At 53.5% G+C, this 15,634-nt stretch overlaps 2 protein-coding genes across 11 annotated transcripts in view; one reads left to right on the forward strand and one right to left on the reverse strand.

Annotated features, from left to right (window-relative positions):
* Window positions 1-1,727: 1,727 nt before the first annotated feature.
* On the reverse strand, window positions 1,728-14,011 carry MCM4 (minichromosome maintenance complex component 4). Its single transcript, XM_067712371.1, has 17 exons — window positions 13,687-14,011; window positions 13,467-13,536; window positions 13,253-13,342; window positions 12,975-13,138; window positions 12,787-12,888; window positions 11,855-11,950; window positions 11,677-11,772; window positions 10,184-10,322; window positions 9,005-9,225; window positions 7,397-7,517; window positions 6,701-6,960; window positions 6,015-6,380; window positions 5,431-5,558; window positions 4,512-4,719; window positions 3,458-3,686; window positions 2,938-3,071; window positions 1,728-2,318 (listed from the first exon to the last, which is right to left on the reverse strand). Exons 2-17 carry the CDS (start codon window positions 13,528-13,530, stop codon window positions 2,226-2,228), a joined length of 2,511 nt encoding a protein of 836 aa, XP_067568472.1. The 5' UTR covers window positions 13,531-13,536; window positions 13,687-14,011; the 3' UTR covers window positions 1,728-2,225.
* A 519-nt stretch (window positions 14,012-14,530) lies between these two features.
* The window catches only part of PRKDC (protein kinase, DNA-activated, catalytic subunit), a 178,951-nt gene continuing 177,847 nt past the window's right edge, over window positions 14,531-15,634 (forward strand). For 7 of the 10 annotated variants that reach the window (XM_067712375.1, XM_067712380.1, XM_067712378.1 and 4 more), the window contains exon 1: window positions 14,531-14,728. In XM_067712375.1, coding sequence (XP_067568476.1) covers window positions 14,575-14,728 — 154 coding nt within the window. In that variant the 5' untranslated portion in view covers window positions 14,531-14,574. The remainder of the gene's footprint in view (window positions 14,729-15,634) is intronic. The other 3 variants (XR_010936560.1, XM_067712382.1, XM_067712383.1) reach the window with 1 other exon arrangement.

Consider the following 15,634-nt stretch of genomic DNA (forward strand, 5'->3'; position numbering starts at 1 on the left):
AACGTGGTCGGGCACTGACCATGTGCCAGTCGTAAGCACTGAAGACTGGGAGGAAGAGGAGCCAGGATCTGGCCTGGGCAGCCCACATCTGTGCCAACAAACCACCTTCTACAAACGGGAAGGTGCCGGGGAAGGTGCCGTCTTTCCTGCCCCGATACTCCTGAGGGTAAGTGCGGAGGCTCGGCCTCCAAGGGCAGAGCTCTCCCGTGACTCACCCTCTTCCTCTCCTGCTCCGCTGCCTACAGACACCCAACAGGCATCTGTCGGCTCTGCCCTGACAGGATGAGCCCCTCCTGGCTCTCGGAGCCCCCCCAGACCACGTCGCAATTCCACAAGTGACCAGAAATGCGCCCAATTGAGTAAGTTTAGATCCACCATAACGGAAGCCTCATTATGTTAATTCAACTCAGATTCCCGTAAAATCAAACTTTATTTGCAGCCGTAAGTTCCATGTTGGTATTGAATAACAAGGTTTAAAAAAATATCACTACTGTGTTACCTCAGGGGGAAAGCATCTTAGTCACCAGATAGGAGCGCCCCAGAAGGTTCGGGTACTGAGCATACTCGTCACTTAACTTCCTATGTTCTAGCCATGACTGCAGGCGGAGGGTTCACTTTGGTGAAAGCCTGTCTTTATTTCCCGTATCACTCGTCTATGATCTACAGAACTGTGTAAAGGAAGCAGCTCCAGAACCTGATGGCAGCAATGCTGTTTGTTTTGGGTTTTTTTAGTATTTATTTTGACCGTGCCAGGTCTTAGTTGCGACACGCGGGATCTTCATTTGCCGTGTGTGGGAATCTTCAGTTGCGGCATGCATGTGGGATCCAATTCCCCAACCAGGGGTCGAACCCGGGCCCCCTGCATTGGGAACCTGGAAGTCTTAGCCACTGGACCACCTGGGAAGTCTGCAGCAGTGCTCTCTCACTTAGCTTGTAATTGTGCAAGAAGGCACTCTTGTTGTGACCTTACTCAGAATGCAGTTTGGGGGGAAGATCAGCTCTCGCCGTGGCCCCGGGACATTTCCCAGTTGGTTCAGGGAACTTGGCCTCACAACGCCCTGCACACTGTGGGCCCCGGTGTAGTGTGTGCTGTCCACAGCTCGTCAGTGGCCTGAGAACCAGCCACCTTGAGCAACTCGGGCTGGGAACCGCTCAGCGCGTGCCCTCAGACTCCTCTCCCCAACGGTCTCCCTTCTCGGCCCAATTCTGGAAGCGTGAGCAGCGTCCACACACACACCGGACAGAGTTCTACTCAGAAGATTCAGCGGTTTTCATTTCAGACTCGTCTCTCGCACCCTCTGGTGATGCCCCAGCCTGACTGCTGCTGAGGCACCGTGACCCCCAGGACAGAATGGGGACCGCCGGAGCTGCTCAGATGACCTCTGAATCCCACGCCCACATTAGCATTTTAAGGCTGTTCAAACACTCAGATCTATCACTTTCCATGAATGCTTTGCTAATGAATGTTGATTCTAAAAAAGGCCAAACTCATGGAGACTTGAATGTTCCAGGGATTACTTGTTACCATAGTTACCTCCACCTGGGATTTCAGCCTACGGTGGTTTTATGAGAATGCTAGAATTGAAATAACTTTTGAATAAGATGAAATGTATTATATCTTAGTGAGTCTATGACTTACACAAAATACTTACTGTCATGAATTTCCATGAAAGCAGTGTTTATTAAAGCTTTTTTCTTAATGAAAAATAATGCCTGATAACCAAGTATTACTTATTCTATCATTTATTGAGGAAAAAGTTTTACATATTAGGGTGAAGCAGTAGAAAGCAGTGACACGGAACCCCATCATTTCCAGCCTCATGTAGCCAAGAGAACAAGCCTTGAGGACTCAGAGGGGACAGCGCTGGCGTGCACCTCCCCACAGGAGGGATGTGAACACCCGAGCATCTCCAATGGCCACGACAAAGTCCAGCACAAAACCATGACCCAGACCGCTGTCTCCAGAGAAGATGGCACCCTGCTGTCTGTGCCTACACACAGCTCAAATCTGGTGCTAAACAAACGGCACTTGAAGAAAACAGTCGTACTATATCATGCTCATAAGCTGGCACAGTGCTCTTCACTTAAAATGTTAAAAAGATGAACATACACGCTTCCCTAGAAAACGGAACCCCGGTTAGAAAATTTTTATGCAGCCAAGTAATGGCTTTGAGGCTCTTTCTCCCGCCGGCGGCGGGGCGGTGACCGGCGCTGCTCGTGGGGCTTCAGAGCAGGCGCACCGTCTTCCCAGTTACCGTCAAGAAGTCATCATCCGCCAAGGCACGCAGCGCTTCTTCAAACATATCCTTGGTGATTGCCTTTGGGGAAGAGAAGAGAAAAAGAATTGGACACGTGGAGCTGCCCTCCCCACTTAGAGACACAATGGTTTCCAAGTTAAAGAACCACCGGAGTCTCCTTCCTTCCTGGTGGCTGTACACACGTCTTAACGCTCCGTCTTGGGAGTGGCAAACGTTTCCTGCCAAGGGCCAGGAAGGGAGGGCGTTAGGGCAGCAGGCAAGGCTGGACCCGACCAGCAGAGCTCTTGCCATGAACTCAGCTTTCCTTGTAACAGCAAGAGACTGCAAATGCTCTAAGTGCCCACCAAATGGTTAAGTAACTCACGGGGGACGCATGAGGTAAATAAAGTGCGTAAGTCGTGAAGTGGATTCTGCGTCACAGATGAAGCTAAGAGTACTAACTGACACGGCTCAAAACCATGCATCCACATCCACACAGAAAACTGAAAGCCCGACAAAATTCTCATCGCAATCATTCCCTGATGGTGGGTGGTGATCTCACTTCTCTTCTTTATCTGTAACTACTTAAACAATTTATTACTTAAACTACAAACGAAGGAAAAAAATTAGAAAAAAACTTTAAAGCAGCATCAAGGGAAAAGAAAACTCTATTAAACAAAATATACACATAAACACTTACTATATCAGACTGTCCCCGAATATCTTCAAAAAGTTGCTGGTATTTCAGGGCTGGCGTTCTGCCCTTGGATAAAATAAGCTTTTTCAAAGCTTCAGCTAACTCTTCTTTCCGTTTACGAGAGGTGGCACTCATTCCTGATTTAAAAGAAATTAGTGAAGACGTTTTTGCTCTAAGGAAGCAAAAGTGTTTCAAACTTCCATTAATATTTCTTTAGTCATAAATCAACTATACTCTTAAAAAAAAAAAAACTGTTTAGTCATGTCAGCAAATAAGGTTAGGGGACAGTCGGAGCAAGTTCTGAATTCTGTTCCCAGTTTCTGAAGAGCTTATTTATAGCTGCTCCTTTCCACTGAGACAGTCCAGGCAATGAGCACAGAAGCGAGCCGCGCTCGCTGGGGAAGAACCGCTCCTCCAGGGGCGTGGTGCCCGGAGGGTGGGCAGGACAGGACCAGGTCACGTGCGCCAACATCTACCTCCTCGGCACCCCCGTCACGTGCTCAGAGGGCCCGCGCAGCCCCACCTGTGGTGAGGATGGAGATGTCCACGATGCCCGTCCGCGGGTCGGTCGCCGACTGCTTCAGGGCCTCCCGGTGCAGGCGCTTGGCCTCCTCGACATCGATCGCCTCCACCTTGCTGGAAAACCGCACCTTGGCGTGGGCTTCGGCCAAGCGGGTCAGCGACTCCAGCTGTCGGGGGTACGCAGACACCATCCCTCGGCTGCTGCCCACCTTCCTCATGTCCACGTAAGCCTGGCGAGACAGGGGACACGCCAACTCCTCACACGATGACCTGAGGGTCGCGCCTGGACTCTGGCCAGTCGGGCTCCCGTTAAATAACCCCCTGGGCAGGTAGGTCCTGAGGGGAGCGAGAGCGGGTGCAGCCTTGGGCCTCGAGCCTCGTCTGGGGGAGGCGCGGGTGCAGCTTCAGGACGGGACCGGGCAGCAAGGGTGTGCGAAGCCCGGCACCCAGAGGACACGGCGTTGGGAAGGGCAGCTGAGGACTCTGGTCTGTTTGTTTACACCCCTGCGAGGAGCAGGCCAAGGATTAGCGGGGCAACACGCAGGAGGTAAATTGTCTAAACCCATACGTAGATGACGTAACTCCTTCAAGATGACAGAGACGGAAAACCGCGTTATCACTTGTAACTTTCACTTGAGCATCTTCAGGGCTCTGTCAGGATGTAAAGCCCATCAAAGCACCAGGAACCTTCTTAGTGTCACAATGTCTACTGGGTATATGTCATCATGCACTGCTGCCCACTTAAAAGGTACTAAAAAGTGTACTTAAAATACTTAATTTTTTAGAAAGGAGCAAATGCAGCCCAGAGACCAGAATTACAAGGTCACTAAGTAGCATCACCTATATTTCAACTCAGGCACCCTGGTCTTAAATACACTGTGCTTACAAGCATTTAAATATAAACAGAGTGTGCACAATGTGTGGAAATGAATCCCTTCCCCTTTCTACATCTGGAAAAGTCGATTTTGCAACGCAGGAGGGAAGACAGTCATAGAAGTTTCAGAGGCTGTTTTAGAGGCTGAGCAGCCCCCCGCTGCGCTCTGGGCCGCAGGTACCTCGATGAGGGCCTGGCTGGCGTCCTGGCTCAGCCGCGGCAGGACGGCACTGCGCGCGTAGGCGATGTAGTCCCTGAGCACCGCCATGTCCATGACCTCCTCCTGTGCCTGCTCCTCGCTCCGGAAGTACAGGGACACCAGGTGGTGAGCCAGACGCCGGTCATACGCTTCGTCCTGAGGGTCCAGCATGAGGAAGATCAAGTCAAACCTGAGAAAACATCGTGAACAGTTTTCCCAACTGGGACACCCACGTACCTGTGCGTGGACCCCGGGGTCCGCAAGGGAGGCAGGCGTGTCCTGCCCAGGCGGCCTGAGGAGCCCGGGCCTCCGGTTCCCCTACCCCGGCCCCGCAGGCCCCTTCTGCCCGGGAATACCGGGCACTGAAAGCTGAGCCAGAAGCAAGATGCTCCCAAGGGAAACGCTGCTGTAATTCTGAAGACCGGAAGATACGAATGAAAATACATTCAACTCTTTTGGGGAGAAGGAACTATCTGTTAGAACAGTCAAGTAATCAAAGTCTAAACATATCTATCTTTGAGGAAAAAGTATGGACTACGTGACTCCCCTTCCACAAGTTTAATTTTCAGACCCTTATCTGCTGTGTAAAACCGCTCTCTGCACTTTGTTGATTCTCTACAGCAGCTTTAAGACCGAGAGCAGCGAGAGGTGGGTTTCTGAAAGGATGAAGGTGAAAGGCCCTAATTGCTCCAAAAAACAAGTACGCATCAAGGTGAGCAGAAAAACACACCGTCCTTGCCTGGAAAACCCGTGACCAAGCAGATGTGCAGGCTTTGTGTTGGCCTGAAGAGTTTACGACATCAGCTGGGCTCTGCCTTGTATTTCCTTCTCAAGCTCACCCTGAACGTTCCACAGATGAGCAAAGTGAGACCATCTATTCTATGAAAACGTGTTTTCGTACCTTGACAACAGTGTGTGGGGCAGCTGGATGTTCTCAATGGTGGTTTTTTTCGGATTCCACTGAGACTCGATAGGGTTTGCGGCTGCCAGGATGGAGGTGCGGGCGTTAAGCTGACAAATAATCCCAGCCTGGTGGAGGGACAGTGTGGTTAGAAACCTCGCCCCGAGGCCAGCAGGAACTGTGAGCCACCTCCGCCCGTGTGCCCTCTGCCAGGGATCCGCCGTCACCATGAGCCACGTCACCCGGCACAGGTGACTTCTGCACAGGCGTCCCCCTGGGGACAGCCCTGAGCGCTGAGTCAAGCCAAGGACCGAGCTGTAGATGAACGTTTGCTGCGACTGCGTCTTTTTCAGTAACCAAACCCCTTGCATTAGGACAAACTCAAGTTCTACGAGTACCACACATGAGAGAGTTAGGACAGCACAAAGGAGGAAAGAGGATCCTGTGGAAAATACTGAGACGGAGCTGGGACCTAACAGGAGAAGTGTTGGCCAGTTTCCCAAGCTGCAGGTTCCACAGATGCTGAGGTTCAAGCCCCCCGACACCCCAACTGTGTCCACGCCGGGACAGAATGGGCGACTGACCTTGGCGATGGAGAGCGTCTGCTGCTCCATGACCTCGTGCAGGACAGAGCGTGTGCTCTCGTTCATCTTGTCGAACTCATCGATGCAGCAGATGCCGTTGTCACTCAGCACCAGGGCGCCGGTCTGCAGCACGAGCTGCCGTGTCTCAGGGTCCTTCATGACGTAGGCGGTGAGGCCCACGGCGCTTGAGCCCTTCCCGGACGTGTACTGGCCCCGGGGGACCAGGTTGTACACGTACTGCAGCAGCTGGGACTTGCTGGTCCCTGGGTCCCCGCAAAGCAGGATGTTGATCTCGGCGCGGAACTTGCCCCTTCCTGTGTGACTGAAATCCTTTCTTGTCCCGCCAAAGAGCTGAAGCAGGATTCCCTGGACGGGCGGACAGGCAAACAGATCTCAGTGCTCAGATGGACAAAGGGCGACAATGAAGAGATCAGAGGACGGGAGCGGCTGCGAGTCAGCTCTGGGGCACGGATGCCATAGGGGCCCGGACCCCACCCACCCCATGGCGGCTTCTGTGCCTGGAAACGACACGAGGATGCCGACCATTCTCAGCACCAACAGCCAAGGCAGGCGGCGGGCCCTGCTCGGCCCAACGGGCCGAGGCTCATCCTTTCCGGGGTGTCCACACTGTCTGACCCGAGAGCTCTCAAGCCCAGCCACAAGTGAGAAGCCCATCAGTCTGTTACCTTCTTTATATCTTCATGCTCATAAATGCTCGGAGCCAAGGCAGAAGCGAGTCTCTCATAAATGTCTGGTTTTCTGGAAAGCTCCTTAAGCAATTCCACACGCTTCTCTGAAAAAAGTTTCTGCTCTGCTTCTTCGTCGAGGCCGTGCAGACGCTTCGAGTCGGTTTTCCGATAGTGAATGACGTCGATGTGGGTTTTGTAGACAGACTTCACGTTGCTCACTCTGGGATTGACGCGAATGGGGACCGCTCGGTAGATGCCTGAGGGCACAAAGGACACACTCTCACCTGCCCGACCTCGGCCTGGAGCACGGGGGAGGCAGGGCTCCGGAGGGCTCCGAGCAGAGCCAGTGAGGTTGACCCGGGACCACTGCCTCCACACGCCACCCGCTCACCTCTGTGTTCGATGCATCGCAGTTTGAAACAGAAGTTTCATTTCTCTTAAACCGAATGTAAGGAATTACCAATAACTACCTGAAAGAAAGTACCTAAATCCCGTACCAAAAACCTAGAAAGAAAGGAAACCTGAAGAGCTCAAATACTGAAGGTCGCTCACAAGTTATTTCAGACAATAACAGGGAGACAGCCTACCATCTGGGCAGGGGCCATGTTGGAGGTCAAAGGCAGGCGCTGGGAACAGCAGCCCCAGGCCAGGCATCCCCGACCAGGTCACAGGGCTGACTCTGGAGCCCCTCACCTGTGACGTGCACTCTGTCCCCAGGCTGGACCTTGTCCACGAGGTCATTGTGAGCGGCGAGGACGACCGTGTGCGGCGTCTGCCCCGCGGGCATGTCTTCAGGGGACTCCTGGAGCTTGATCTGAGAGGGTGGGGGGCAGATGCCTCAGGATAGGCCCAGAGCTCTGCCCACCCAGCCACTCCGACAGCAGCGCCTCTGCTGCCCCTGGGACCTCGCTGTTTCCACCTCTGGAAACCCAGGGCGTGCATTCTGAGGCGGTTGTTCGTTTAGAGGCTGCCCCGTGTGGGGGCGGGGATGCCAGGGCTGTTTTTCCCCGTATTAAGGCTGTGGCGGGCACGTCTGCATCCGCGTCGGCTTGCGTTTCTAGTTCCTTCTGGACGCTGCCCCCAGTGCGCTTCTGGGTGGAGAAGCACCCCCCGTTCAGGTCACCGTGCCTCCCAAACTCTTGCCTGTCCTCCTGGTGACATCGACTCACCCACAGCACTCCGTCCCGGGTGCTGGGGACTCTGCCCCAGAGCGGAGGGACACACACAGTCCTGGCAGTGCCAGGCGTGGTGGCAGAAGACAGGAGGGAGCAAGGGGCGGGGGTGGAGGCTGCGCTTCCCACCGTCAAGGGCAGGGAAGGCCGTTCTCAAACCAGGTGACCACCGGGCAGAGGGGAGGCTGTCAGGGAGGGGCCACGTGCTCTCAGCGACAGGACAGCAAGTGCAAGGGCCCCGAGGCGGCCTGGAGGAGCCGGAGGACGGCAGCGAGTCTGCCGGCAGAGCCTCGGAGCACCCAGGCCCAGGAACTGGTGCCCACGTGCGGAGAAAGCTTCTCACCTCGATGACCCTTCCATCAGCAAGGAAGTGGACGCTTTTCACACGTGTTAGTGTTCTCCTAGTGACTCCCAATAAGGGAAACTATCTCTTGTCCTATACTTTGAACTCATTCTCTCCACTTAAAGTTAAGATTGCTTAAACACTAAAACAAATCAAAAAATTCTTCACTCCTTATGCATACTTTATACCATTACAATCGCAGTAAATAAATGGTTTTCTGCCTTTCTCTGGCATTTTAATCTGCATCTTAAAATTTTTCATGAATAAAGAGCTACAAGGTCGAACTCCCTAGGCAATAGTTTGTGAGAAAAACTTTGGCAAAACTTCTCAGCCCATTCTTTACCAGTGGTAGAACTGCCAAGTGTCAGAATTTAATCAAACGGCGTTTACTGTTCTTAACGTATACACTCTTACATTCTACAATCTTAAGTATTTGCCGTAGAAGCATCTCGTGCTAAATTTGACTTAATAAATCACGAATGACACTGGACTTAAGATATTCAGTTGGAGAATGCACTCCTCCCCTATGACAAGCGTGGAACACAGCGCACGGGTGCCCATGGGCGGTACAGCAGTGCTGCTGGCCCAAGGCTGGGGCCTCAGGCACACCGAGTGCCCAGCTTCGCCCTCTAACACACCTGCTCTCCGAGGAGGAATGAAGCTGCTCAACCCACCAGGAAGCATGGTTTCAGGGCTGCATGAGTGGACAAGTTACACCTGGCTTTTGAGGACCTGGCTGGGGCAGAATGAGGATGGGGCACGTGGAGGGGGGCAGGGGCCACGCACCATTTGCTTGTCGGAGAAGACGGAGCGGTTGTGGATGAGCGCCATGCTGTGGCTGGTGTGGCAGCGCTCGCACACGCAGGGCTCGGCGATGCGACCGCGGTCTATCTCCACCCGGGCCGTTTGGGCGCACACCTGGCACTGGAAGAAGGCCTCCTGCATCTCTGGAATCAGCTGGGACGTCCTGATCACCATGCCGCTGATGGCGATGAGCTGGTCGATGTCTGCAAGGCAGGGAGAGGGCAGCTCGTCCCGGCTGGGCGTGGGCCTCCCCAAGCTGGAGGCCAGCTGGGGTGGGTCTGGCTCTGCTGTCCAGCCTGGGAGAACCTCACTGGAGGAATGGAGGTGCTGGGATGGCGGGGGTCACAGGGAGACGCTACGGCCAGAGCACGAACATCTCGCTGGGTACCCTCAGCTCTGGCCTGGGAGGTCCCTCCTGTGACCAGTGTGCTCCCTCTCAACCCCTTAAGTCTACTGACCCTTGCCGAGCTAGGCCGACCCGAGGCTGCCTGGGGATGACCGGACCTGTGAAGTGGCTGTCACAGCCCACGCACTCGTGATAATCTTCTCCATAGTCACGCCCACTATACGTGGAGGGTTCAGAGACTTACCTGTCCCAGTAGTAACCAGGGCCCCTGACATAGCATTTCCCCCAATAAATAACATAATAGGATGTTTCAAGTCTGCTTTCCAAATCTTTCACCACAAAGTCCTCCCACTGGGGCCCAGCATGCTCCGTCTCTCCCTGGGCTGAGACACTCCTGCTCTGTTCTTCTGCCTCTTCTCTTCCTTTCCAGACTAGATTTCCTCCTTATGCTTCAGGGCACGGATCACATTTTATACTTGTCTTCTACTTTGATTCTGAGGGACTGCCTTCTTAGTAAAATAACTGTAAAACTATCATAACTGGATCAGTTCATCTTAAGATAAAAAAGTATCAAAGAGTTACAGCATCTTTTATATAATTTCAGTTTAGTTAAAAAGGTATGGTGGGTTCAGAAGCATATGGGGTAACTGAGCCTGCAACTGGCTCCTGTCAACCCACAGTCCGCCACCGTCGCTGTCACCAACTTCTTTAAAGTTCCTTGATGAAGTGACTTTCACGGAATGTGCTCTCTTGCTATTACAAACGTTATCTTCTATATGTCAACTATATCTCATTAAATTGGAAAAAAATATTACCTTCTGGATTCAGGTTCCTCATATTCTTAGTCTTCAATGCGTTGAACGGTCTTACTTGAATCTGATGTTCTAAGATTGAGTCAGGATAGCGGTCAAAGAAGATCTCATTGACAGCCATGTCGAAAGTTGGGATAACTTCCTTTAAAAACAAGTATAACGGTGCCAAGCTGTGTTTGTATTTTTATCTTAGGGTTAAATCTAATAAAGCAATTCATGTTAGCAAGGCATAAAAACAAAAAGAATATGGCATAATCCAAAAGCATTACCCTATAAAATCACACATGCTATTTGTAAACCCTTGGGCACACTGAAATCTCTCACCTCTGCATCTTCTCACTAGAGTTAAATGAGATGAGACATGGACTTCCCTGGTGGCGCAGTGCTTAAGAATGCCCCTGCCAATGCAGGGCACACGGGTTCGAGCCCTGGTCCAGGAAGACCCCATGTGCCGCGGAGCAACTAAGCCCGTGCACCACAGCTACTGAGCCTGCGCTCTAGAGCCCACGAGCCACAACTACTGAAGCCCGCGCCCCTAGAGCCCGTGCTCCACAGCAAGAGGAGCCACCGCAGTGAGAAGCCTGCGTACCGCAACCAAGAGTAGCTCCCGCTCTCCTCAACTAGAGAAAGCCCGCACGTAGCAATGAAGACCCAATGCAGCCAAAAATAAATAAATTAATTTAAAAAAATGAGATAAGACATATAATCGTGCCTTCAGGATGTGCTGGCATGACTGTAGGCTTTTAATTGGCAACAGAAGCTCATACTTTCAGGTCTTACTTTTCTTCCATAACAGAATGATATCAAAATGGGTTAAATCATAATTATTCCAACTTGTTAACACCTGTTCCCCATTTTGCAGATAAGGAAACAGCCTCTGGGAAGCTGAGGAACTGGACCAAGGTTACACAGCTATTAAGCAGCAAAATCAAGATTTAAAACCAAGTCTGCCTGCCTCCAAAGCCTAAAGCTAGAATCAACGTAGCTGATGCTTTGTTGATAAAGCCTGAGCTTAAGCCCAGAGAAGACTGCAGTATGGTTAACCCAACTTGTTAGAGAAGGCAGGTGTGTGTGTTTTTAATGTTTTAAGTCATCAAACCCAACAAGCTGTCAATTGTGAGTCACCACTGTTTTATGTACTAAAAAACGCTGCCAACCAAACGATGACATGCCGTCAACAGTAACACACACCCCGATTTCTAATGTTAACGTGTGGAAAAGTGTTCATCTTAAAGAAGACAGAACATGGTTTTAAGAGGTTTGGGGGGACTTCCCTGGCGGTCCAGTGGTCAGGGCTCCTCGCTTCCACTGCAGAGGGCATGGGTTCGATCCTTGGTTGGGGAACTAAGATCCCACATGCCATGCGGCAACCCCCGCCTCCCAAAAGGTGCTTTGGAGGCATATTCTCTGTTACTAAGGGAACCCTACTGTCCAGAAACCCTGCAGATCTTCTAGATGTTTACTGCAGACCCCCAAGTTCAACGGCAAATTGTTACCTGTGGGTAGCAGATGAGCTGTCTGTATAGATTTGTGTCGAATGATCTTATATGTTCACAGTTTACGTTTAAAAACGGCTCTCCAATAACGTTAATCTACAGGGCAGAACAAACAAATTATATCCTGCTAACCATTTCAACCCCTAGTTTGAATATTCAGGTTAGTGTATTTCATTACCTCCCCAAGTCGCTGCATGTACAGAGGCTCAGTCACGTCTATGCCAATGCTTTCTTCTTCTCTAGCCAGAGGATCGATGAAACGCTGAAGAAATCTCTTAGCGTGGGGAGAGAAACAGTAAGCTTAATGCAGTTAGGAACCAGCAACTACTCAAAATAAAAGTTATGAATGCTGGGGGCCACTCATCTTTTCAAGTTAGCTAAGACCTGGAAACAGCCCAAGTGCCCATTTATAGACAATTAGCTTAAGAACGTGTGATATATACAGATTTGTATATGTATACACATAATGGAATATTACTCAGCCATAAAAGAGAATGAAATTTGCCATCTGCAGTAACATGGGTGCACCTAGACAATACTATACTTAGTGACATAGGTCAGATGAAGGCAAATACTATATATCATTTTCACGTGGAATCTAAAAAGTAACACAAATGAATCCATATACAATACAGACTCACAGACACAGGAAACAAACTTATGGTTACCAAGGAGCAGGGGGAGGGGGAGGGGGGGAGGGGGGGGAGGGATCAATTAGAAGTATGGGATTAACAGACACAAACTACCAGCTGTAAAGTAGAAAAGCAACAGGAATTTACTGTACAGCCCGAAGAATTACATTCAAAATCTTATAATAACCTATAATGGGACATAATCAGAAAGAAAAGTATAACCGAATCACTTTGCTGTACACACGAAACTACCGCATTATTATAAGTCAACTATACTTCAAAAAAAGGAAACTAGGAACTAGGAACGGTGTCAGAATTTGGAGACAAACGTAGGTGTTTTTCTTTTTCCTAAAAACTGAAAAAGACACCACCAATTCTGAGCCACGTGAAGATCTGCTCCTAAATACCGGGGTCACGTGGATGGAGGTGACAAGTACTTTCCCCCTCATCTCTGGAGCCCCGAGGAATGGAACCTCACCTGAAAGTTTTCTTTGCACGTTGCCACATTTACATCTGTTCCCCAAATCACGAGTTTTTGTCCCAAAGACTGCTCGCTCGCCACTATATCCTCTGCGGCCGGCTGCACAGGAAAGGCGACGGGAGCAGGTTTGCGGGGGACGACCCACCTCGCGCGGCCCACCGCGCCCCAAGCGGCCCCGCACTCACCCCGTCCGAGTGCAGGTCCACCTGCAGCCCTTTCCGCGCCGAGCCCAGGTCGGGCCTCTGCCGCACAGGCGTGCCGCGCACGCCGCTTCTCGGGGTGCCCTCCACCCGTGAGCTAGGGGTGCCGTAGGTCAGCGGCGAGCTCACGTCCAAGTCCAAGGGGGCGGCTGGGGACCGCGTCCACGGGGGTGAGCACGGCGAGGACCCCTGCGGGACGTCCGCTCCCCCCGCCCGGCCCCCCCCCGCCCCCCCGGCCCCCCATGCCCGAGCGGGCAGCGCACCTGCGGGCGGCGCGCGGGGTGGGCTGCGGGGCTCTGCGCCGGGCGACGCGGGCAGCGGCCGAGGCTCTCCCGACGACAGCGGGTCCTGACCTGTGGGCGAACGGGCACGGCGGCGTCGGCGCGGGCGGCACTGGGGCCGAACGGGGCTGACACGGCACCGCCCGCCCTGCCTCCTCGAGGACCCCGCGGGGCACGGCCGTACGCGGACACTCACGTGGCTGAGCGGGGGCGGCCCGCCGGGAGCCGCGGCGGCTCGGAGTGGACGCCGGGGACGACATGGCGGGCTGCGCGACAGAGACGCGGGCTCGCGGGGGCGCTCCCTGAAGACCCCCGCCCGTCTCCCCTCGCTCCGGCCCCCCGCCCCTCGGCCCTCCCCCCAGCACCGCCGACCCCGGCAGACCCCGGCCTCCCGAGCCGGCCGGACCCAGCCCCACCTAAGGGTCGCGCTCCCGCTCCGCTTCAGCAGGGGCCAGGTTTCCCGCCGGCGGCACCGTTGTTTCCGCCCCCAGCGGCGGCCCACCAATCGCAGCAGCGCCCTCGCGCAGCCCCGCTTCCGGGAGGCACCACTGTGCAGCGGCAGGGGGGACCTGACGGCCGCCCCGCGCCTCGCGGGACACCGACGCACAACTCGCTCGGGGCTCCCCCGCTCCGGTGGTCTTGTCCAAAGCCGGAATGCGATTTCGCGGGAAATCTGCGGAGGCCGCCGGACAGCGTTCGGGGGCTGGCCTCTACAGGGCGTGCCTAAGGAGGAGCCACTCCTGTGTTCCTTGGGAATCCAAACGACACCCCCCCCGCCCCCGGCCCTCCTTATCAAGTGCTAGCTGTGGCTCCCGACCCGAGCCGTAGCCTGTTTCTTTCTGCCTCGGGCACTCAGTCAACTCCAATTCGCCACCTGTCCTCCGCATCTATTTCCGGAGGTCGAGCGGTTGGATTCCTGATTCTCCCCGAGTTTTGACGTATTGTGCTCAGTGTACTGTGGGCCACACATTCATAAGCCTGCCTCTATCTTAATGCACGTCTAAGCCGTTGATCCTGCAGGGAGGGCTCCCTCCGCGATGGTCTTCGACAAGGTTCCAGCGCTCGCGCCCGCGCTCGCCCCCGGGGCACTTCTGCGCCCGGGCCGGATGTGCTCACTCGCCGAGGACCCCGCTCCCTTCAGCCCGCTAAGGCCCCGCCCCTCGCAGGACCCCGCCCCCTGCCTCAGGGGCACTTCCGGGCCCGGACAGCTGTGCTCACGCACCGGAAGTTCCGCCCCCGCCCCGTTCCACTAGGCACTTAAGGCCCGGGTGTCGTGTGCGCACGCGTGGGTGTTGCTGGGCGTCATGGCGGACGCCGGGTCTGGCGTGAGGGGTACTCTGCTTCAGTTACAGGAGTCCTTGTCCGCGGCCGACCGCTGCGGAGCGGCGATGGCCAGTTGTCAGCTGCTGCGGGGCCTGGGGCAGGAGTGCGTGCTGAGCTCCGGCCCTGCGCTGCTGGGTGGGTACGGCTCCGGGCTTCCGACAGCCCGTAGCCCGGCAGCCCTTGCGGGTCCGGCGTGGGCGCCTCGGGCGGTGCTTGAACGGGCTGGTCGGAATTCGTGATGTGTGTAAAAGTGGTTTGTCAGCTTCTTCTTTTCTTAACGGCGGAGGAAAGGTATTTTAAAACCAAAGGTGGTGAAAATGACCCGAATTTGGTATCATTGCTATCCGCGGTGGGGAGGGACAACGAGAGGAGAGTATTTTCTTCCACCTCAGTGTCGCCTAAACCCACCAGCACCTTTTCCAAACCCCTGTGTTTGCTGAGAAGCAAGCCATGCTGTTCTTTTAATTCTTTAGCAATACCTAGATGAGAACTTTCACTTTTGCAGCAAAAGTGCCTCATTTCAGCATTTTTAAATGTGTCATCGCGTGAAAACATCTGTGATATTCCCTTTTTTTAAAAAAAGAGAAAGTGAATCTTATTTTTTTATTTCGTTTATTTTTGGCTGCGTTGGGTCTTCGTTGCTGCGCGCGGGCTTTCTGTAGTTGCAGCGAGCGGGGGCTGCTCTTCGTTGCTGTGCACGGGCTTCTCACTGCGGTGGCTTCTCTTGTTGTGGAGCGCGGGCTCTAGAGCGCAGGCTCAGTAGTTGTGGCGCACGGGCCGGCCCAGGGCTCGAACCCGCGTCGGCAGGCGGATGCTTGACCACTGCGCCACCAGGGAAGTCCCAGTGTTATTCCCTTTTAAAGCCGCAAGTAAGCAGACTCTTCATGTTGTGTCCGCTTAATTAGAAGGTAGATGAGATTTTCTTCCTAAGAAAGTCATTGTTGAATAAGGTGGAGAAATACAGTAAGCAAAGTCTTGAAGAAGATGCTGTGCAGTGCTTATATGTTGTCAGGGGTGTATTAATGGGGAAATTAATGACCG

This window comes from Pseudorca crassidens, chromosome 17 (assembly GCF_039906515.1).
Source record: "Pseudorca crassidens isolate mPseCra1 chromosome 17, mPseCra1.hap1, whole genome shotgun sequence".
In the NCBI taxonomy this organism is placed as follows: domain Eukaryota; kingdom Metazoa; phylum Chordata; class Mammalia; order Artiodactyla; family Delphinidae; genus Pseudorca; species Pseudorca crassidens.

Coding starts and splice junctions, on each gene's coding strand:
- MCM4 (XM_067712371.1), bottom strand. CDS start 13,530: ATGTCGTCCCCGGCGTCCACTCCGAGCCGCCGCGGCTCCCGGCGGGCC. Junction 10,323..11,676: donor AGCTCATCTGCTACCCACAG/GTAACAATTTGC, acceptor TTGTTTTTAAAG/GAAGTTATCCCAACTTTCGA. Junction 6,381..6,700: donor AGCATGAAGATATAAAGAAG/GTAACAGACTGA, acceptor CCGCCCGTCCAG/GGAATCCTGCTTCAGCTCTT.